At 36.9% G+C, this 25381-nt stretch overlaps 1 protein-coding gene across 5 annotated transcripts in view; it reads right to left on the bottom strand.

Annotated features, from left to right (window-relative positions):
- The window catches only part of LOC131067395 (probable E3 ubiquitin-protein ligase XBOS32), a 96038-nt gene that overhangs the window by 7321 nt on the left and 63336 nt on the right, over nucleotides 1-25381 (bottom strand). The window contains exon 12 of one of the 5 annotated variants that reach the window (XM_059221812.1): nucleotides 17042-17100. The exons of the other annotated variants lie outside the window; for them this stretch is intronic. Coding sequence (XP_059077795.1) covers nucleotides 17093-17100 — 8 coding nt within the window. The 3' untranslated portion in view covers nucleotides 17042-17092. Of the gene's footprint in view, nucleotides 1-17041; nucleotides 17101-25381 lie in introns of those variants that run through there. 5 annotated transcript variants of the gene reach the window in all.

Raw genomic sequence — 25381 nt, 5'->3', positions numbered from 1 at the left:
GAATCTCCTTGTTGTGGAGAAGATGATGCTTTTTCCTTAGGCTTTGATTGCCATTTCTTCTTGTTTGAGTTGTCCTTTCCTTGATTTCCTTTGTTTCCTTGATTTGCCACCAATGCTTGAGACTTAGAAGAAGTCTTAAGAATGCCCATGCTTATCAACTTAGTTTGTTCCATCATCAACATTTCATTGAAAGCATCAAATGTAGGCATTGTGTAGCTTGAACCCATTGTCATCCTATGAGTTTGGAAACTAGAAACAAATGCTGCATATTCTTGTGGAAGCTTCCCTATCAAGTTGAATATCAATTGAGTATCCTTCTTATCAATGCCACAATCTTTGAGTTGTGCCCTCAACTCATTTGCCTTAGTGACATAATCTTGTATAGTATCAAAGTTCTTGGGATCTAACATGGTGAGATCACTATCAATTTGATATCCCCTAATCTCATCAACTTGACCATACAAGTCTTGAAACTTTTGCCAAGCATCCTTGATTAGAGTGCATTTCTCAATATGAAAAATGAGATCCTTTGATACATACTTTCTTAAGGTACCAATTGCTATGATATTTTTAGTGAGCCAATCTAAGTGACCAACTGGATCAGCCTTAGGATCAGCTGGAGCAACAATAGTTCCATCAATGTAATGAGTGAGTCCTTTTTCCATAAGTTTACTCCATGCATCAATTTTCCAAGTAGCATAATTATGTGGAGTTAAGAGAGGAAACTTAGAAGAACTCATAGCAGCAAAAAGGAAAGAACACAAGAGCACAAAAGCACAAGAGACACCCCCCAAATTCAATCAATCAAAGTACCCCCCCAAAAGTGATGATTTTGGCACTTTATACTTAGTGCGATTACAATGAGCCACTTGCAAAACACGGCAAAGTGGACTTATGATGCAAATTTTACAACTTCTCAAATGAGATACAAGAGACTTCAATCAATAGTGCAATGAATCTAACTGAGATTCAAGCAAATATACAAGTACCAAAAGAGCCAAAAATGGCCAAGATCTGAAAGTACAATTTCTACTTACAATGACATCAATCTGATAGCATCATGTGAAAGTAGAGGAAAAAATACGCACTTTCAAAAAAAACGGCACCTGAAAAGGAGGTCGTATGACCCCAAACGAAGCCTCTGAAGTTGCAAAAACAGGGATTACTCAGGGACAGTCACCAAAAACTGCATTTTCTGAAAAATCCGTGCATCAAAATCAAAAAATTCTTTCACCACTGCGGAGAGCACGAAATTCTAGCCCATTTCAAAAAAAATTGCACCCAAAAAGAAGCAAAAATGAGCAAGTTATGGCCATTTGAAGTTGAACTGCAAAATCAAAAATGCAAATGAGAGGGGGTCAAAAAATTTCCAAACCCTGCTGATGTGGCGCTGACGTCAGCAAAACACTACGTTAAATTTGACGGCCGTATGACCGTCGCCAAAACTTCGCTGCCTGGCTGACTGGCCGTCCGTACTGTACGGACGGCTGACGTGGCAAGTTGATTGTACAGTCCGTACTGTACGGAATGATGATGTGTGCAAGCTGACTGGGTAGGTGACGGGTGTACGGAAATCTACATGGCGGTGTACGGAAGTCTGCGTTTTTATGTCCACGGGCCAGTGGCCTCCTGCCACGTGGCGGGCGTGGATTCGCCGGCCTGGACTCTGCGTGGCGGAGGAGCCGCTGGTGGCGGAGACGTTCGAGCGGAGGCGGCGGATGCTGCAGGCCGAGAGCACCGGGAGGTGTTGTTGCCGGAAGCGGAGACCGAGGGAGGAGCCGGAGCGGGGCGGAGGGCGCCGGCACGGAGGACGGGCGGAGACGGCGCTACTGGGGGCACGAAGCGGCGGAGTCAGGGCCGCGCTGGAGGAGATGCGGGAGGCTACGGGCTCGAAGCGGCGCGGGCCGGGAGGAGGCGGAGACCTGCGCTGCGGGGGCCTTCGCCGGCGGGAGCACGGGTGACGGAGGACAGTCTGGCGGAGACCTGCGAGAGCGGAAGCCGAGGGATGAGCTCGGGCGGCGGCGAGGACAGGAGGTACACGGGCGCTGCAGGTACGGAGACAGCTGCGAGTACCTGCAAGAAACTGCAGACAAGTACGAGGCACAGGGGGGGTCTGCGGACCCCCCAAAAACTCTTTTTTTTTTTTGATTTCTCTTTTCAAATTTTTGATTTTTTTTTTTTATTTTTTCAAAATTTTTTTTGATTTTTTTTCGATTTTTCGATTTTTCAAACAAATTTTCTGAGAAAACAAAAATTTTTTTTTTTTTTTTTTTTTCGAAAAAATAGAGGGATATTCGAAAAATCCGTACGATAAGCAAAATTGGGGAAAAAAAATTTCCTCACCAAAATAGGCCAACTTTATAACCAAAATTCATGGAAATGGCCTTCCGGACGCAATGGCGAGGTCGGATCTGGTCTAGGACGCCTCCAAATGATGCTGCTCCTCAGATCTGCCTCTTGACGTCACAATAATGCCTCTTCAAGACGAATCAATGAAGCTCCAATAGCTCTGATACCATGTTGGATTTTGCCAAGATCAAGAAGTCATTGAAATGTACATGAAAGAGACATAATATGGGACAAGAATAAACTGTATTCTCATTAATAGAAAATGATCAATGATTGTTCAATCGTTACATACAATGTAGATGAGCCTGCTTATATAGGCAAGGCTAGGGATATGTATGAGCACACAAACATGACATGTGGCTCAATAAGAAACAAGGGTAGGTAGGAAATAGGTGTGGGTAGGTAGGAGAAATAATATAATATTCCACATGAGGTGGATCACCCACCGAAGGTGGAATTATCACTCCACAATAAGTGGATATGATAGTGTAATAACAAGATCAACACCAAAAGAGGTGGAATTTCTCCTACACACACTATCCCAATGTGGCACAAACACCCAAGTGTCTCATATCCAAACTACTATGAAATGCATTATCCTAAGTAAACTTAAGTAAGTGTAATAATATCCATGATGAATAATTATTTACACCAACAATATTCAACATCAGAAATTGAAGGAGCAAGATGTGACAATGACATTCAATTTGGAGACAAGGACAGAAGAAGAAGAAAGGGCAAGTGTCAATGAAAATACCACTCATTCCAAAGGATCAAAAAGGAAGAATGAACAAGGAAAGAAGGAGACTTCCAAGATTAAGCAAAAGACAAATTCTGATCAGCCTCCTAGTGCTTCTTCTAGACACGAAAAAGAAAATCAAGGCAAAGATCAAAGAATAGATGAAGGCATGGTCCACGAAGTAGATGAATCAATAGAGTCTACAATACAAAATGACAAGAATGATAGGCAAGATAAAGGGAAAATGCCACAAGAATCATCAAATCCAGCCCTTCATATCCAAATTTGTGATGATGAAGAACAAGGAGACAATAATGAAGTAACTTCCCCTCCCAAGAATGAACTATTACCCGAAGAAGTGCAAGTAAAAGAAGGAAGATCTTTTATTCCCGAATGGCTCAAAGAGTGGCTTACCAAAGAAGTAATAGAACAACAACAACAACAAGCATTTGATTTAGAAAGTCTTCTAAACAGACCTCAAGAAGTCATTGAGAGAAAGAAAGCTCCGAAGATGTCTAAAATAATAAGAGATGATGCAGGCTCCAGAAAGATACAGATTGCCACTCCAACGGTAAATAAATATGAAGATGAGATTATGGAAGAAGAATATGATTTGGAGACATTTGACTTAGGTCCACTCACTTCTGAGCAAACCTTGGAGGAAGCAACTGACTCAGTGAAGGCGGTCAATGAGAAGCTAAAGGCCGAAATAGAGAAGAACAAAAGGTTAGAAAAGGAGGTGAATGCATGGAGGAACTATGTTCAACAATTTCAGCAACCATTGACACATCAAAGTCCAGCAGCCACACCACCTAACTTGCTTCCCGCAGAGTCAGTTGATCATATGGAGAAAATGAGGAATTCAGCACAACTTCTAGAGGCATGGATCAGCAAATCATTCACAATGGCTAATGAGTTTGTAAGAAATATGATGAAAATACTTGGTAGACCCATTCGAGTTCTTGAGATAGTTCATAACCTCATGGTTACAGTTGATGCCTTCACTCATGCTAAGGACGTCACCGTTCAAGTATTGCAAGCAATAAGGAAAGCACCTAGACAGATACTGGCACAAGAAGGGGTAATTAGAAAGGAATCGGCTCCTAATCTGTTACAGTGGTCGACCTTGCTCCAAATGAAGAAACTCCTTTTTGAAGATGTGAGTAACAAATGTAGTCAAGTCGAAGATACTGTCCATCCTATTCATGACAAGATAATTGAGGTGATGTGCATCATTCTTGACAAAAGGGCGGAAATTGAAACAGATGTGGACTATGTTCCTTATTTATAAGACAAAAGAACTTGAGCATGGATGGGAGGTCACACTTCTTGCAGTCTTTGATGAAGTAATCCACCTAGAAGAACACATATGAAGAATCTACCTGAAATTCCAATTTTTGAAGTGGAAGGCATGATGTCCAGATTCATTGAATATGCTAGAAAGGAGAAGGAGAAAGGAAACAAAATTCTAGAAGAAAGTTTGTTATGAGTCCACTTGGCATTTCATTTCCCTATTGGAGGATGCTTCCTCGACTTCCGTGTTAGCACATGTTGTCTTCTTATTGGTTGATTCATGATGATGATTATCTTGATAGGGTTTTCATTTGTATTAAACCCTAATTAAGGTTTAGGTGGCAAGATCTTGGCCCTTGATCTTCATTCGACCTCGACCATTCATTGTATTTGGGAGTCCTATATAAGCTCCACTCATTTCATTTGAAAAGGTTAATAGCAATGTTGATGATGTTAGTAATAGCAATAGAGTAGAAGAGAGAGTAATAGTGCTAGAATATTGGCAAGAGAAAGACTTGAAGAATTGTTGTTGTTTGGCTATTGGATTAGTAAAACATTGAAGTTATGGTGTTTTTGCTCAATCCTTGAAGCTTATTGCATGGTTCTTTTGTCATCTCAAGTCAATCTTTTATGTTAGTTTCAGTGTTTAGATTAGATGATGGAATGTTGCATTTGATATATTGTGAAGCTCGTTATCCATACCACTAGCTTCTTGCTGATTGTACGCAAGCCTTGTGTGGTCAACTGGAATATTTGAAAGTGTTAAGTTCGATTATTGCTTAATCATTGATGTGCATTCAATTGATGGTGTCTATGATTAGTAGTGATTTGAAAATCTCTAAACATCCTTAGAAGATTGCACTAGTTCTAGTGGAGTTGTTCAAGCTATGGCGATGCTATAACTAGTTGGGTTTTACTTGTGTCATTTCTTCATTCATTCATTTTAGAATAGCTTAGAATTCCTCTAAACCCTCATCTTTTTCCATTTCTTCGATCATCATTTAGTAGTCTTAGGAGAAAACCACATTGCATGCCATTTGCCACTCACTTCATGAAATCTTTTCGAACCATAAATGCCCCTTGATGAAACAGCAATCACAACGACCAACTAAGCTTATCCACACGTAGTGATCCTACATATATGAACCTTGGAGTCTTTTTGGGTAATCCTTAAGCTAAATCTTCAGCATCCAAGAGATTTTGTTCAAGAGAGGATAAGATACTTATAGTATTTTATTCTGTGTTCGCATGTGCCTAAGCAACACATCAACAGGATCCTAAATTGATATTGATTGCTGGCTGCTTGGAAAACCCTTTCTGATTTAATATTAAGGTTATAATATTAAGTTTCACGCTTTTCTTAAATATTCAGTCATAATTATCAATTTATCAGCAATAATCAGGAGAGGATCTGACAAGTTCCATTACCTCTACTGTCAGATTTGGCCTATTGTGATATTAAGCCATTATTATTTCTAGCTTTGACCTTACAAAGATAAAAAATGAATAACATTTTACTCTGAACGTTAGGTCCCAGTAGCCTCCCATCCCATGAGATATTACTGGTTGAGGTACTGCATGATCAGACTCAAGGTCAAGTTTGTTATGAACCTAGAGTTGCAGAACCCTCTCGGCACCCAAATTTACCTTTATAGTCTTGACCAAAAATGCTCACTACATTGCCTAAAGAAACATTCATCTAGATAATTGTCATATAGGTCCATTGAACCCTCCATTTGACCCATAGATCCCAAGGAATCGTTTTAAGAAATTAAGATGAACTTGTCCATCTCAAAATTTAAAAACTAAGTGATCAGGTAGTAGCATGTTTAGTGGATCCCCTTGCCTTGTCATTGTTCACCACCATACATGAGTTAAAGATCATAGAGAAGTAAATCACTGCAGGAAAATATTCATCACGATGATGACTTAAGTATGAAAATACTGCACGTAGTGAAAAATCCCATAAAAACAAAATTATCTATATGACACCCCACTATGAAAGCATTAATTGCCTAAAAATAATAGAAAGACAAATTGTGAGAATCCCACATGAGTAAATATTGTGAGATAATTAAGACTTATAAGGCATACACTCATTAAAAGCATTGCCCAATGGAAGAAAAAAGGCTAAAGGATGAACAGCCTAAAGCAGAGGATGTTCTAAAAGCTGATTTCTCTCTCCCATGCTAACAGATGCTTAGAGGTGCTTGGTGGATCTCCTTGCCTTGTGATTATTCACTAATTTGCATGATTTAGAGGTCATATACAAATGAACCCTTAGTGAAAAATCCCACAAAAAACTCTACACTCTGGAAGCTTCAATTGCTTATTATCCCAATTTTATTTAAAATGAAGAAAAAAATAAAAAAATTACATATTGAGGGAAAGCTAGCCATCTCAACTGCAGAATGAAATCAATTTTGTTTTCCATTACTGTTGTTTAGGGAATCCAATCCTATTCCATTGGGCAAAGACTCAGAAGTCACAAAACAGACCTAATCAATGATAACAGTAAATGCCAACTATGCTAGGGAACAGAACCGACTTAAAAATGTATTTTGCCCCATTAATATTAACATCAAGAATCTTATAAAACTCTTTCTCCTTAATGGACCAAGTCTTGGAATTGCAACAGCATACAGTATTAGAACAACAAGCATAAGAACTGTTTCCAAATCGTCTTTATTTTTGTCATGTACTATGTGACTTCCACACAAAGAAAGACAATATGCATGAGCCCCTCTATATTCTATATTCCAATTAAAAATTTCCTTAGAACAAAGTTTTTTCCGTTCAAGAGTTTTAGCAGAAATGGATGGGCAAATTCAGAGATCTTGATAAGCTCAGTCAACACCTCACCTCGTCAAAGGATTTTGAATTCTTGCGGTTCATGGGAAGAATATAGGAAAGATATGATCAACTCAGAAGTGCCAGTATAAATAGAGGGCTTTCCAGAACCATTCCATCTAAAAGGAAATGATAAGCTGGCCTGTTAAGCACCAAAAATGGACAAATAATGGATGAGATTTTAAGAACATTTATTGTCATACAACTTTCACTGAGGTGAAGATAAATGTGCCACAGTTTTTAAAGAACGGTCTTTTCCAGATGTAGACAGTAACGAGGAATGCTCTTAAATAAATAAAATGGATGTGCCACACAATCCTTGTAACATTGATGAAGCATACACTAAATCAGATGTAGTAGTTTCCTGTCTAGAAAGTGAAGTGCGTGCTGTCTTGAAAGTTTAGGAAACCTGGGTTAATTATTTGTTGCATTTAGAGCCATGTAGCAAATTTGTCTAAAAAACATAGCCTTCAGAACATCTGGATTTTGTATAGAAAGAAGAAGAAACTGTGATATCATTTTATCATATATTTTTGGCCAATTTTGGCTCAAACAATGATGGAAAAGGTAATTGATAAAAAGAAGTCTCATGAAGACCCCTACAAGTTTATAAAAGAAAGTGAAGTATTTGCCTGTGACTTTTCTCCTATCAATCTTGATTATAGATCTGGATTCTGGGGTACAACTGGTAGGAACATCCCAGCTTGTATCTTAATTTGTCAAAAAGGAATCTTATGGCATTCAGGAGGTTCACAAATTCCTCAAAATAGAACACTTACACCTTCTGGATGGAATTCTAAATGATTGTTAAGTACCTAAAATAATAATTTTGGAATCAAATCAAATCATATATATATATATGGATGTACAATTTATTCTGATTCGGCTAAATATTCAGCAATAAATAAAATAAATATTTATAACTTTAAAGGTAGAAATTAGACTTGAGGATAACTTTATAGAGACAAAGCTAATAAAGTATATGTGTGTGTACTAAAGGAAAATTTATTTTGAGAGATGATGGAAAAAAATAGCCAAATTATGGGGGTATTCTTGCCAAGAACTTATTCCATTAATTCAATATCCACAATGACACACTGATCAAGATATCTTGTAGTCACAAAGATGCATCCCAACTAATGAGCATACTACACATTACTACATTAGCAAATACCAAATTAACCTTACTGTGATAAGGAATGGAACATGAATTCCTTCAATCCATAGCTTCAATGAGTTTGGAACTAGCTACAAAGCCTCTTCTACAAGAATCATATTATTGCAGACTACATATTCACCAAACTTGGATTATTAAAAGATGTAAATGTGGAAGAGGTATTTTTAAGACGAAGATATCTGAAAGAAAATTCACAATGACAATAATCATTTCCACACAACCCCAAGAGAGAAATATATGCAAACAAGTATTCATAATCCACAATACAAAATAAAAGACAAACATACCATCAAGATGACACGAGATTTACCTTAGGAAAATATCAAGAAAAAAAAATCCAACCTCCAAAAGCACTCACACACTCAATGTATTATCTCAAGAACAAAGATTGCAATACACTTGTAGAGTCTCCATCTTACACTTTTGAAACATGTGGCTCCCTAATTGCATTCCATTTGAACAAGCAAATGAGAATCATGTAACCACACATCCCAATCCATGCTTCCTCTCCTCAAATTTGCAATTTATAAGAGATGTTCAATCAAACTTAGCCAACAAGCCAAAGGCAAGCAACCTCAACAACTACTCATGTGTTTGTTTTTATAGAAAAAAGTGTACGCAAAACCGCCAAATGGTATTATAAAAACCATGTGCCTAATACCATGAGCTTACAAAATCATGTATTCCCTTTTGGTACTAAGTTTTTCTAGTGTTAATGTAATGTCATGTTGATGTGTTTTTTTATGCACATGCGAACACAGAATAAAATACCAAGGTATCTTATCCTCTCTTGAACAAAGTCTCTCATATGCTATGCTTTGCGATCAAATGAGACAACTCCAAGGGTGCGAAATGTCAGGTCTTGACGTGTGGATAAGTTCAGTGGTTTTATGTGATAATGTTGGAATCACAAGGGGACTTAAATTGTACATGAATGCTCAATCTTATCATGGATTAGGATAGGTATGCCAATGACTTAGGATTTTGCATTGAAGCTCTTGACTTAATTCTAACAAGAATTTCTAAAAAATGGCAAAAGGGAATAGGGTTAGGAATTCTATTCTAGGGCCTAGAATGCAAGAAGTGATGAACAAATTCAGTCGAATCAAACTAGGCAAGGTCTCACCATCAAGTCGAATAGATTTTGACATGAGCTTAGTGCAATCATCTAAGGTGTGTTTCATAGATTTTCAAATTACTACCATCAAACATTGATACCATCCAAGTTGATGCATAACAATGGACGTATAATAATTGAAGTTTGCATAAACTTCCGGATGACCACGCAAGGAACGCTTACAATCAGCAAGAGGCTAGTGGTATGGATAAATGGATTCCACACAAATACATTCAACAAATTATTTCATTCAATCTAACAAACATTGAAAGCAAATTCTAATCTAAATTCTAATCTAACTTGGAGGAATTGAGAACATTGAATGCAAGACAACACTTAAACAAAAATCACCATCAAGTCGAACAATGATTTATATTCAAATCTGCAGCATCTACCAACAATTCTCAAAAATCTCTCGCTTACAAATGAGAGGCAATGGGGTTTATATAGAGCCTCAAAAGAAATGAATGGCTCAGATTAATTCAAGATCAACGACCAAGATTACAAGGTAAAACCCTAATTAGAGTTTGTTACAACCACCATTACATTGGCCAATAAGAAACGAGGGTAGGTAAGATAAATAATATTTGATGTAGTGCCATGTGTCACCTATTCCCTCCTTGAATGAATGTTGACTTGGCACACTTTGATTGAATGAATGGTGACTACGATGCCAACTCAGCTTGCCTTGTACACTTATCAATTTGCCTTGAACATTCCTCTTCTTCATAATGTTTGGAATTCCTTATGATATACTTTGCATTCATCCTAATGTTAAAATCTTGAATTCCTTCCTTGGTGCTCTTTGATATTGGAATTCCATGATGTAGTTCCAGATTTCTTGATGTGAAATCCCCTTGTGCTCATATCTTGAACTCGCTTTCCTTCATTTGTTCATCGTCAAGGTGAAGCCCTCTTGATGATTGATCTAGTCCTCATCTTCACTTTTTGGAATCTCTATCCGAAAATCCTCATCCAATCTTTGAAGTGTTGATCTTCCTTTCGTCATAACAGTCCTGCAAAACAAATAAACATTGAATCAAACACCAATATGATAAACCTAATTTCAACCTTGGTGGGAAATCCATCCGCATACGAACAGTCGTTCCCACCCCGGTAAATGGCATCTATCGGATCAATTCTCAAAACATCCGCATTATCTATGTTCATTTCTTGACTTGGTGGAAATTTGATGCCTATCTGGACAACTTCTTTCCTTTGTAATTCCGCCCTTCGGTGGAAATCCAACCCCATCCGGACTCATTGTCCTTGAAAATCTTGTGGAGATTTGATCACCATTCGATGGAGTGGACATCCAGACACCATCAAGACTTTGTTCTTGACATTTTTCCCAACTTGTGATAGGTAGTCTTAGAAAATTGTGGCACCAATTCTGGAAAATGTGAAGGTCCGAATTGAAGTCTAGAAGATTCTCCTCAAGAAAACCTGATTTTTCAAACTTAGGATAAGTCTGATCACAATAAACAAGTTTGAAGACACCCCTCTAAACTCAAAAAATCAAGTATTTGGAGCCCAAAAATGAATGTCCAAGTCTGGAAATATCACTTGGAGGTCTGAAAACACTCAAAAAGTGACTGATTTTTTATATCAAAGTTGCAATAAAAGTTTGATTTTTTGAGGATTGAGTCTGAATACGCCCTCCAATGTCTGAAAATACTCAGAAAATGGTGTATTGAAGTCTAATTTTTTATTCCTAAGTCTGAATACACCCTCTAAAAGTCTGAAAATGGCTCCAAAAAGTCTGAAGACACACTGAAAATTATGAATATCAATGGTTGGAAGTGGTCACAGCCATGCCACATGCTTGCATTTGAATTATTTTGCCCCTCAAAAATCATAAATGGTTACATCTGGGCACAAACAAAGGGCTGGGAATGAAGTTTCAGTCTGAAAACAAACTAGTATACTCAGAAAAATATCAAAATTGGTGCTCGGAAGTATACTACAATGCTTGGAAAAGGGTGTAAAAAAGTCTGATTTTTAGTTCTTAAAGTCTAAAGACACCCTTCCAAGATCCAACAATGGCTGCCCAATGTCTGAAGACAACCGGCAACCTCAATAAATCAGTCATTTAAACTTGTCGCAGTCATAGGAAACACTTGTATTTGATAAATTTCACCTTCCCAAAGTGCAGTTTGTCAAATCTAGGCACAAACAAAGGGCTGGTAATGAATATCTAAGTCTGAAGACAAATCTGAAAGTGAAGTTTCAGACTTAGATCAGCAATGTAAGCTCCACCAAATGCCCAAAAAACCTGATTTTTAGTTCTTTAAGTCTAAAGACACCCTTCCAAGATCCAACAATGGCTGCCCGATATCTAAAGACAACCTGCAACCTCAATAAATTGGTCATTTAACTATTGACATTTTTTTTTATAAGTTAGTTTTTACTTTGCATGTAGCAATTTCTAAGGGCATGTAATATGTATTTATGCATGCATGAAAAAGCAATGAAAGCATACATGCATGCATGAAAAAGCAATGAAAGCATGCATGCATGCAAAAAACATATATTCATGCAAAATCAATGCATGCAAGAAGTGATTGCCTTGGTTTGCTCCCACTTCAGTGAGAAACTCCAAGAACAAGACAACATTTAGGTTGAATTGTTGAGAAGCAGTTTGGAATTTGTTGATCCTAGGACCAATATTATTCTTTTTTTTAACTCTTGTTGGACCAGGTAATCCAACGGCATTGTGGTTTATCATCTGACAAATGAGGCTCCCTCCTTGAAAGCTACCCATGAGTTTGAGGAGAAGTTTGTAGCAAAGAGACCTCTTATGGACTGATATTAACTAATCTTCATTGACTAACCACAGGTCCTTTATTGGCTGCCAAGATATCATCGAACTAAGATTTATGCCATGTTGCCACATCTGCCAAGTTTGTTGTTTGTAAGGCAACAAACACATTTGGCTTCCCTATTCCCCTGTCATCTTGCTCAGAGCTTTTGCATGTGTGTAGTAGAAGTTTTATATTGCCTTCCTGCTTGGAGCTTGATCCTCCTAATTTTTCTTCCTCACAAGGACCTAAAGGTATTTGGTTTTACATCAGATTCTCCAAGAGTTTTCATCAGTTTCTGTAGAGAGACCTCTTTATGGACCTATATCAACTAATCTTGATTGACTAACCATAGAGCTTGTAGTGCCTGCCAAGATATCATCCAACTGAGATTGGCGTCATGTTGCCACATCTTCCAAGTCTACTATTTGTAAGGCAACAAACCCATTTGGCCTCTGTACTCTTCTGTCATCTTCTTCAAAGCTTTTGTATGTGTGTAGTAAATTTTTTCTATTGCCTTCCTGCTTAGAGCTTGATCATCCTAGTTTTTGTTGCTCCTCATGAGGACTTAAAGGTATTTTGGTTTTCATCAGATTCTTTAAGATTTTTTCCAAGTCCCTTCTGCAATGGTAGGCTTCAAGTGTTCCATCCGTATTCTCCCCTCTTATAAGCTGAAATTGTGTTTCCTGGATTGTTTCTTTCTTTGTTTTGGGAAGAAACTCTTTCCTCCATTCTATTATTGCTTTGTATCTCTAGATTTTTATTCCTAATGGTTTACTTTTTCTTAGGTGTCATGAATCCCTCATTATCTCTATTCTTTCCTTCGCAATCTTTTCCTGAAGTGTGGAGCATTCCCAAATTAGACGGCCATATTCATGGCATTGCCTACCTTTTAAAGGCAGGCTCTCATAATCTAAAGCTTGAACCCATTCAAAATTCACCAGCCTTAAAGTAAAAGCTTTTTGGCATCGGGAAGGTAGATCTAATTCAACACTAATCCTTGCATACATCAAGAGGCGTGTTCCATGACGTGGTCTTGATACATGCACTACAGTTTCTGGCAATTTCACAATCTTTTCAAAGACATATGGAAACCAAAACTCTAGGGAAAGAGCATCATATCTGAAACCAATAATCAACAATCCTAATCATAAGGCTATCATCATGAACACAGTATCAATGTGCATAAATGGGTACAATGAGAGAAACAGGGGTTTCAGAACAAGCAAGCCTTACAGGAAGTAGAAAAATTAAACGTGGGAGAGGTATGTGGTCCTCAAGGACAACAAAGTCTTCAAGCATCAAGTTAATTTCTTTTTTGATAAAGTAGCTCACATTCAACCAATTTGTTATAACAGTTTAAACTTGTCGCAATCATAGGAAAAACTTGTATTTGATGGATTTCACCTTCCCAAAGTGAAGTTTGTCAAATCTAGGCACAAACAAAGGGCTGGTAATGAATATCTAAGTCTGAAGACAAATCTGAAAATGATGTTTCAGACTTAGATCAGCAATGGAAGCTCCACCAAATGCCCAAAAAACTCATAAGGATGATGCACAAGTGAAATTTCTCAAGTGGGCAAGTGGCTGGAAATGAAAAATTTCTGAGGACAGCCCTTAGCAATGGTGTCTCAGGCTTGCAACAGCGATTATAAGGTCTGAAACTGCTCCAAAACTTTCACAAAATCACCTCCAAGCAAAATCACCTTAGTGTGGAAAAGCTGGGCAATGAAGAATAATTCTGAAAATGTGTTCCCAGCCAACAATGGAATCCAAATAATCTTCAGCAATGGAGAACAACTCAGGTCTGAAAATTATAATAGCAAGGAGCAACAATGGAAGCCCACAACTATGGAGGAAATGCACCAAAAATGGGGAAGAATGATCTCCCAAATAAAATTGCCCCACTTGGAGAAGTGGTGCCACCTCCCAAATCTGAAAATTACTCTCAAAAACTTGCTCCAATGGGTGCCAAGAAATATCGCCCAGCTAGGAATAGGTAGAAAATGAACAACAAAACTAACATTCAGCTCCAAATGTGTCAAGTAGACACTTCACCAAAATCGCCCAGCTAGAGAAAATCACCCAAATCAGCAACTTAGCAATCACACTCAACAAATATAATGATATTTTAATGTTGGTCACCCCTCTTTAAACATGTTTTCACCTTGAGTTTTCACCACACAACCAATGTGAGATAAAACATTTGCACTTTTACACTTGTGTTGGAAATCAACTTGCCTAAGAATATTTTATTTTTAATTTTTAAATTGCAAGTCATTAAATAATTGTTTTTATTTTTAAATAATCGTCAACACTTGTAAAAACAATTAAATTTGGGTCAATTTATTTAAAAGATTTTAAAATTTGGATCAAAATTGACCCATGGGGAAAATCAATCCAAATTTGGATTAAAAAATCCAAATTAAAATAATTAAAATATTTAAAAATGCACATCTGGGGAAAATCGATCCGCATTGGGATAAAAATCCCAATAAAATCTCATCAAACTTGCACAAAAATGCCTCCAAAGGAAAATCGATCCAAGTCTGGAGTCAAAATCCAGACTAAATTATGTCATTCGGCTCAAAAAATCACCTTTGGGGAAAATCGACCCCTGTCTGGACAGTTATCCGGACCTAAAAAATCATCAAAATCATCATGGTGGAAATTCGCCTTGTATCTGGAATCTCAATCCACACAAATATCCTTAAAATCTCGTCATAAAAATCTTGGTGGAAAATCGATAGGCATCAGGAATCATCATTTTAGTCGTCATCAAAGCCATCCGGAGTCCTAGTGGAAAAGCATGGGTTGTCGGCAAGAATTCCCACACTTACTCAAATTTTTACCTCTAGTGGAAAATCACCCCATGTCTGGATAATGAGTGGGGGAAAAATTGGGTCCATCAGGAATCCAAAGTCACCACCAGTCAGGATTTTGAGTGGGGGAAAATCATGGGTCATCGGAAATGTGGGGGAAAGACACCTCCCATCAGGAATTTTGACATTTTGACTCTTAGAACATGAATTTTCATCAGGAATTTAATAATTTAACCACTCAAAATCATCTGGACACTTAAAATTCCATCGTTACGCATCGGGACTTAAGCAAATTCATCAAAATTTGAGTGAAACACAAGGAAACCTATCCAGATAAAGTGCAAAATCAACTTGAACAACCTCCTAGAAGCGAGAAAACAACTCCTAAAGAACCTAAAACACCTAGCCATTTAAACATCACCAACGAGGACATTCAAATACGTATTTACACTCAAATGTCAAGGCAAAATTGAAACTCAACACTTAGCAAGAATAAATCAAAACCCTAAGGAAACCCCTAGACTTGGGCAAAACGCAAGATCACTCTAATATTTGACATTTCAAACAGATGATCCTATTCAAAATTCAAAACCCTCTCATCAGCAAAAGGCAAACACTAGGAAATTAGGCAAAACTTCTACTCTAAAAAGCGAAAAGTGGAGGTCCCCATTTGCAATGGGACGATGTGTGAAGACATCACAATATGTCCCCACTTTGAAATGTAATTTAATAATGAATAATAATAATAAAATTAAAATAGAAAAGAATAAAAATTAAAATTAAATTAAAATATAAAAAAATATAATTAAATATAAATAAAATTTGATTGAAGTTAATGAATGGTCAAAAGGCATGAAATGATAAGTTGCGTCTCCCCCAAATATGAGGTATAAAAGGGAGATGAGAGCTCATTTTGAAGCGGGGATAATTGGGAATCAGTGCAGGTCTGATTTAAATAAGAAGTGCAGGTCTGATTTAAATAAGAAGTGCAGATCTGATTGTCAAAGGTTGTGTGTGATGTCCCCTTCTAGCTAGAGACATCACTCTAGCTTGTGATTAGCCTATCAAAGACCCTCGTAGGCTAGTAGGATTGGATAGAGGGTCACCTTGGCGTGGAGATCTTCCGGGGACAGAGCAGAGTACACTTCTGGGTTGCCAGAGTTTGTTTATGATGAGTTTTGCTTTGAGTTTGGCTTGGCCAGGCTATTTTTAGCAGTTGGAGATGGACCCATGCTATTTTTAGCAGACATCACGGTCATATGGGTGGTCAACTGGTGAGCTCCAGTTTCAGACGGCATAGCTAAATTCAAAATATTCGTGGAGTTAGACAAGTTTGAATAACTTAGCATTTATTATTAAGTGATTTAATAATAAAGTTATAAAGTGACTTTATATTATAATCACTTAACTTGAGGGTCAACTCATCATTAGACGGAGCCATGTTTTTAATTAAATTATCTGAGCCAGACTATTGAAATATTAAAATTAAATGCCCATTTAATGATTAAATCGTTTTGACACCCAAAGTGAAATTAAATGAAACTACAAGCAAAATTGTAATTAAGAGGATTAGGGTATGATTTGCAAAAAAAGGATATATAGCGTTGAGTTTGGAAAGAAGAGGATGGCTATTTTATTTTGACATTGTGAAATTGAAAGGGTTTTGCTCTGGAGACTAGGGTTTTCAGCCACCATTGGAGGACGTAGTTGCTTCAATGTTCACCATCTGAGCTGATGAAATATTCAGTGATATTTGGTTTCAGGAAGACTTCATTTAGAGGTCTTATTTGCATCTAATTGCACAGAATTGAAGAATAAATTCATGAGAAATTATTGCAGATTTATTGAAGAAATTTTGGTGATTAACAAGTACGGTACGAATTGCTACAGTACCGCCGTACGGACTGCTACAGCACCTCGTGAACAGTGCCGCCGTATGGACTGCTACAATACTACGTGAACAGTAAAAAATTTAAAAATTAAAATTTGCAGTTTGCAGATTTTTTCATCTACTGGGAGACTGCTACAGTACTACGTGAACAGTAAAAAATTTAAAAATTAAAATTTGCAGTTTGCAGATTTTTTCATCTACTGGGACAGCAAAAATCAGGTTTTTATCTTACATTGTAATGAATTTGTTTTTCAGGCATATTGGCCATAAAACAAAACAAACATTCCCTTGATAGTCTCGTAAATTAATTCCAGTAGTAATATTATTGTTTCAGTATTATTTTAAGCATAGGAGTTTATTTCAGTATTGTATCATTGCTCATTATTACCAAAAAAACAAAAAAAAATCCATAAACATTCAAAAACCAAAACAAATTCAAATCTACTGCATTCAAAAGAAACAGTCAGCAGAGGAGAGCCAAGTTGGGTTCTTACATTGTGTCCCTTTCAAAGGGCAGAAATAATGAAGAGTTGCACTCTTTAAAAGGGTGCTAATGGTGAAAAGGTGTGTCTCTTGCCAAAGGGCATACATGATAAAGGTGTGACCTCTCCCTCACACTGAAAGATATAAAGGAAAGGAATCAAAAGCATCTAGTGACAACGCCATGGATCAGATCAGATCAGAAATGTTATTAAGTTACAGACAGTAACATCATTGTTCTTGGTGGTATGCATGGGGATGTGTTTAATATGTATGCTTAATGTATGAAGCATGATAATGTTCTTAAGCAGAATTTAATAGTAATATTAATGACCTCTCCCTCACACTGAAAGATATAAAGGAAAGGAATCAAAAGCATCTAGTGACAACGCCATGGATCAGATCAGATCAGAAATGTTATTAAGTTACAGACAGTAACATCATTGTTCTTGGTGGTATGCATGGGGATGTGTTTAATATGTATGCTTAATGTATGAAGCATGATAATGTTCTTAAGCAGAATTTAATAGTAATATTAATATAGACTGCAATATGTATGATAGTCATACTTAATTTCATATAGATTCATAGTACAACATGATATTGACATATTTACAGTCCCAAGCTCTTAACCAATTCTAATTCCCTTTTCCTGAGGAGTGGGAGTAAAACCATCTCATGATAGATGAGCCATGAGGGTGAAAGAACTCATGATCCTGAAATCTGGGCTGTGGGCCCCAAGAATGAATGGACTGAGGTTACAGTAATCTGGGTTGCATGAGGGAGATGGTATCATCGCACCCTAGACAAGCAAGTCCCCATCCAGGGTTGAGAATTAGAAGGGGATTAAGATTACGCTTGAATAAGGACAATGCCTAATTGTGCTATGAGCAACCCTAGTCATTAATTTGTAATTACTGTAACATGGTAGGTAAAAATGTATGTTTCCCTTTGGGAATTGACAACCTATAAATAGGGGACATTAAAATTAAAAAGGTAGTCGGTAATAATATGATTCTTGTAGAAGAGGCCTTGTAGCTAGGTTTACATTATAAGCTTTATGCAAGATGTAGAACAACTTTTCCCAACAATCTCCCACTTGTTATGTACATTGCATCAGGGTCAAGCAATGAAATAAATCATCATAGCCAACCATGAAATCGCATGAATATCCAACAAGCTCTTGTGCTCCATCAAGATACTTGCAATAACATCCAAGGTTACCACCATCTCAAGCAAGAACTCCTCTCGTCCTACAACATGCCATGTATGGGAAAAAAGGGTGAAGATGCACCAATGCAAAGAATACAAGCATCAAATCCAAGTGATAACAAAGGCTACAAGTTGCTGCCAAAGAAAAATCCCACATGACTAGAAATAGACCACAACAAATGTTAATACATCCAACCATCTATACCTCCAAGGTATCCAAAACATCAGAACTCATGCCAACAACATATCCAACCCATAAACTATAATCATAAGCTCCCTATATAAAACTTGTTGATGAAGTACACATCAAGAACTTCCACTACATGACGTAATATCAAATCTAACAAAAGATCAATGTATACCAAGTCTACCAATCAACACTCAAACCGAGGTGTGGCTAATAATCAAAACCAAGTAGTACCCAAAAAAGTTTAGAATGATCCACACATGCAACAAAAGGCCATAGCATAATCTCCAACAAGTCACCATAACTCTTCCAAGTTTTCCAAGAATAAAGAGAATAAAGAGAGAAAACATACTGGTCATATCACATAACCTGGCTTTCTCCTAACACGTCAAATTGCTAAGTTTTGCCAAGTTGGGCCTCCTTAACAACCCTAAGTAAAATGCCTTAACAACATCCAATCGATCAAACTCCAAGAAACATATGTACCTTATATAAACAACTACAAAGTAAGCCTCTCTAGCCAAAGTAAGATCAAACCAAATATCCACTCCCAAAGCCAAGAATAAGCCCAATAACATCTCCAAAAAATCTTCATAAATGACATCATAAACAAACTTATATGCACAAATTGATAAGCATGCCAAACACTCCTCAAATGAACCCTTCTGAGCTAACAACCATAGCTCAACATTCATCTCCATGAAAAGACAAAGCATAAAACAAAATGCATTTAAAAACAAGGTGGGCAATACCTATCAAATAAGTATATTTTGAGTAGGCCAAGACCAAGGAATGAGATTGCTCCTCCAAGATGCACAAAACCATCGTGACTCTTTCCGAGAACAATCTCCTCATCAAATACATGTTGAACTTACATTCAACATAAGTGTATGCTCCTCAATCTTCTTATTGAAAACTCTAAAAAGTAATTGTCTCAACAAATGTCTCTAAACCCAAGAGAGCTCCAACTTCACCCAAGTCTCCAAATATCCATGAACACCTATAACCAGTAACACCACACTATCATGAAGCTCCCAAGCACATGACCAATGTCCTCAATACTAAGACAACTAACACAAATCATCACCAAAGCTCCAACTATAAAATCAAGAGCTCCACAAGACATCGTGTTTTAACATCTACTCCTAGAAAACCATATGCTCCAATGAGCATATCTTTCTCCCAAAAGCACCTACATCATGCCAAAACTCCAATGTGCGATCAAGAGTCCACCATGCCACAATACCAACCATCCATTAGACCATATATTTTCTATGCTTTTAATCCTATAGTTGTATAGGGTTAGGTAGTTAGTGTGTGGATATATCTTAACTTTTAACTACGTAAATAATCATTAATATAGTATTATACAAGTAGTTAAGTTGAACAAAGTGGCATCTAGAGCATAAATATGGTAAAACATAGGAGGTAAAAGTTAGTTATTATCATCACATTGAGTATTATGTTCTTATTGAAGACTATTGGAGGTGTCCCCCTTGAAGTGGATTAGGAGGTTGCCCCTCAAAGTGTCGTAATATTATCAAGTATTTGCAGCATATTTCCTATTATATTCTTTTAATGTGCAAGTTGGTCCATTACAAGTGATATTAGAACATGATCTTGGCATCATGAAGGCAAAAAAAAGGCAATTTTTTAATTTTGGAGATCACTTTGAGAAACACCTCTCTCTAATTTTGGAGAATTTTTTTCTAATTTTTAAAGTGCTTTTCAAAGCCATACTGAAGCTACTATAGTATATAGATTTTAGGGCATTTAGAGCAAAATTCAACAAGTTATTGCAAAACTAGAGTTTTCGCAAAATTCACTCCTAAGGAGGCAAATCAGATAAACAATTCCTCAATCATGGAGGATTGAACAAGGCTGCATTGATTCAATCACAATCCTATTTTGGAGGAATTTGGAGTTTTAGAAAAGTTATTAGGAAATTAGGCTTTTCACCATATTTGCTCCCAAAGCAACAAATTGCTGAAATTCTTGGAGCTTTTTTTGGAAAGTGAGATCTAGGCCCCAAGTAAGTTACAATAAAAAAATCAAAATTGACTAGATTTGATTTTTGTGATTTGTCGCAAAACTTAGGTTTCCATTAAATTTTCCCCCAAGGCTACAAAAAGCAACAAAATTCTTGGAGATCTTTTTGGGAAGTGAGATTTAGGCTCTAGTAAGCTACAAAAAAAATCACATTGATTGAATTTATTTTGTATAATTTATTACAAAATTATTTTGTCACATCATGGTGTGGTCTTCAACAAGAGGCAAGCAAAGAAATCTTATCACTCTTGGAAAGACTCTTTACAAAGAGGATCCATCAAAAGAGGAGATTGATACCATAACTTTGGATGAAGTAAGGGTAAAGATTAACAATATTTAGAATAAAAACTTGACAAGGATGGATGCAAAGATAGAAGATTTTAAGGCAATGATTGGATGAATAGTTTCTAACTTGGTGGATGAAAAGGTAGGGAATTGGGAGATGATCCTATCACAAGTAGAGTGTGCATACAATAATTCAATAATTACAATATGAACGAGGATTTGTTTGTTGTCAACATAGAAGACACAGATATGTCCAAGGTGCCCAATGGCTACGCTCATTAAGAGAGATTACACAAAACTTCCAAACCATGGAACTAAAGTTTCCGTGGAAAGAAAAGAGGTAGTATTGCAGGGAATGACAAATAAAGCCCCAAGGATTGTGTCGACTAAGAGAACAAAGAGGATTTTCTGCCACAAGCAAGTTGTGTGAGAAGCTCAATGTTTGGTAATTGTAAGAAAATCCACCAAAGGAAAAAAGGCATATCATATGGACATATAGAGTATCTTGGGCAAGCATAGTAAAGTATCTAGCAACATTCCTCTAGTGAGACTGCCAAACAAAGGGTTTGAGCACGTCATTGAGTTGGAGGAGGGTGCTAATCTCACCATCACTACTATGTATGGCTACCCTCGCAGATATAAGGATAAAATTGAAAAGGCCATTAAGGAGTTGCTAGAAATGGGGTAGCTCAAGTCCCTTTGCTTCCCCTATGATTTTGGTGAAGAAGGATGGCACAACGCAAATGTGCATCAATTACATAGCACTAAACAAGAATAATTTCAAGAACCAATACATCATTCACAAGATAGATGAGTTGATAGATGAACTTCACAAAGCAATCTATTTCTCAAAAATAGATCTCAAATTGTACTACCATCAAATCAAAGTTCAAGAGGAGGACATTCACAAGACGGATTTTCAATGTCACTACAAGCACTATGAGTTTCTCATCATGTCATTTGATTTGACAAACGCTCTAATGAATTTCTAGTCATGCGTGAATCAGTTTTTCCTGCAAGCAACTAAGAAATCTTGTCCTTGTCTTCTTTGATGACATTTTTATCTACAACAAAATGTGGGAGGAGCACCTATAGTACATTGATGAGTTTTGGGAATTTTGTAAGCACAAAAGTTGTTTGATAAGGAGTCAAAGTGCGAGGTTGTGTTGTTGGGTTTTTTATGCAAGTGCAACTCAAAATAAAATACCCAAAGATATCCTATTCTCTCTTGATCAAAATCTTCTGTGTGCTGAAGAAATGGACTATGTGATCACAAAGACGACTCCATGGTTCCAGTTTCATGCGGATAGTCTCAGTTGGTTCGTTGTGATATGCTAGTAATCTCAAGGGGGACTTACACAATTGTTCGAGGAGTGAATCAATCAAAGGATTTTGTTGATTGCCGACACTTGTAACTTTCTCTTTTTTGAAATAATTTTGCAATAAGTTCTTTTCAATCCTATTTCTACTAAGACTTGGAAAAAAAAGGCAAAAGGATGAGGGTTTAGGAAGATAATTCTAATCCTAAAGCTAATCCTATGAACTCTGGAGATGGAAATTGCAAAAGTGGAATTTAAACCAATTCTTGCTTCGCCAAATTCAACAACTAAACAAGAACAATGCTATCTTCTAAGGAATTCAAAAGATTTTCATAGCACTCATATTCACCAACATTTTGAACAATGAATATAGCGATAGAAGTTAAATTTCATTTATTGGTTCAGGCTAACTTTGCACGATAACTGAAAATCATCCAATTATCAAAAGTATGAACACATCATTCCACATTGAGCAATTCTATCAAATCCTTCATTCAATCTAACAACTTGGAAATGAAATCTATTCTATTGAGAGCCAAGAAACCATGCTAACTAGCAAAAGGAGACAAAAATTCACCAACAATTGAACAATGAATTATGTCTTAGCACTTGAGAAGTTAAGAAGTTAAGAAGTATCACTACAACAATTTCTCAGAAATCTCTCCCTTTACAAATGAGAGGATGAGGGCTTATATAGACACCCCATTACAAAGCAATGGCCCAGGTTGATCCAAGATCAATGGCCAAGATTAACAAATAAAACACTAATTAGGGTTAATTGCAAAAAAAATCATTTTGGCCAATGAGAAAATTACAATGTTTAGGATAACCAATGAGAAAATGGGAACCATTTAATATCTTCCACTTGTTGAGTTTGGTTCATTACACCTGGACATGTCTGACTTGGAACCCTTGGATTGCTTGTTTGATGACTAGGATGCCACCTGAACTTGCCTTGCGAATTTGATTCCCCATCATGAAGAAGTGTTGATACCTTACTCTTGGATTTCCAAAGGAAATTCAAGATGATTAGAACATTTTCTTCATTGAACTTAGCGCTCCTTGGTGTGGAACCTTTTGGGTTCACCATCATTCTAAAGTTTTCTTCATGTTTGAACTAATCTTCATCTTCACTTTGAGCTTGTGCTTCTTGAACAATCCTCCATATTGACAAGTTCTTTTTTTTTATTTTGGATTTCCAAAAGAAATCCAAGGTCAATGTAGAGCCTTTCATCCTTGTATGACTTAATCTTCTTGAATGTCTTGATGGAGTGTAAGTCCTTCTTTGTTCCATTCATCTTTGGATTCCACCTTGAAGTGTCAATGTTGTCCTTCCATGCATTGTGGAATCATCTTTCCAATCGGTTCCTTTGCTATTGAACTTCATCTGCACCTTTTTGGAAAGCCCTTCCTGATCTGACATCTACCACCTGAAAATCATAAAAAAATTCTATGTTAAAAACAACAAGGGGTTTGGATGTTAATTTCCAGCCCAGAGTGCAACGTTTGAAGAAATTTTCAAAGGTTAATTTTAACTTATGAAAATTTTGGAAATTGAAGCATTTGCCCCTAAAAAGCATAAAAAAGCAAGATGATTTGAAGTGAAAGTTGTTTTGCAAATTGGCTTTGAAATTCTCCCGGTAAATGTCCTAGAATTTTGCAATTTTGAACTTTTCCAACATTTAGACAAATTTTCTAGCCTTTTGAACCTTTTGAACACTTGGCCAAATTTCATCTTGATTAAGCGAACTTGATGTTGGGTCAAAGAATTTTTCTTATTCCCAAGGCGCAAATAACATTTGGACAAGGAATTTTGACTATCCTTGGGCAAACTTGGCACTTGGTTTCCACTTTTCTTTCAATCTACCAACACTTTGCCGAATTTTCTTTCATCTTTCTTGAACGGATTCGCTTCTTGCTTGAGGAATTTCCTTGACACTTAGCCAAACTTTCAAACTTTCCTACAAGGCATCAACACTTATACAATTTTCTCCCCAAGGTACTTAGTCAATTTTCTGATTTTTCCTTGGGCGGACTTAGACTTGCTTTGGAAATTTTGCCTTTTGATTGTAAATTCCTTCCATGTCGCCTCACTTAGCCGAATTTCTTAACTTCTCCTTGGGAAAACTATATCTTGTTTTTTGACATCCAACACTTAGCCAAAATTCTGAATTTCCTTTTCTCAACACAGGCGAATTTTACTCCTGCCTTTGACTTTGCTTTATTCACCTTGTCATCAGCACTTAGGCGAATTCTATTCTTGTTTTCATCTTTTTTCTTTTGCTTTTCTTGTTTTAATTCATCTTAACCAAATTTCCATCTCACCTTGGGCGGACTTGATGTTGCTCTAGGAAATTTCCTTGATGCATGCCTTGGGTGATCTTTATACTTGACTTTGCATTTGGATAGGAAAACTTCATAAGAACTTCATCATGATTCACCACTTTGCAATCTGTCAACACTTGGGTGAATTTTATTTTGATTTTCAGACTTGTTTTAATTTTTAGCCAAACTTTCAAACTCTTTTCCTCTTTCACTTAGAAGAATTTCCCTATGCTTTATCTTTTTTGCTTTAATCCATTTCTACTTTGCCAAAAAAATTTGAATTCTTTCCCCTTATCCACCAAGGGCGGACTTGGTATGAGCATAAGGAACTTTCCTATGCGTCTAGGTGGACTTGACATGTTGACAAGGAACTATTCCAACCTCCCTAGGCGGACTTGACAGTAGGATAGGAAATTTTTCTACCATGCCATGGGCAGACTTGTCATGGGGTTGAGGAACTTTGTCATGTTGCTAGGCGGACTTGG

This window comes from Cryptomeria japonica, chromosome 5 (assembly GCF_030272615.1).
Source record: "Cryptomeria japonica chromosome 5, Sugi_1.0, whole genome shotgun sequence".
Lineage (NCBI taxonomy): Eukaryota > Viridiplantae > Streptophyta > Pinopsida > Cupressales > Cupressaceae > Cryptomeria > Cryptomeria japonica.
The sequence above is the reverse complement of the archived record's forward strand: the minus strand, read 5'-3'. Positions and strand labels throughout refer to the sequence as shown.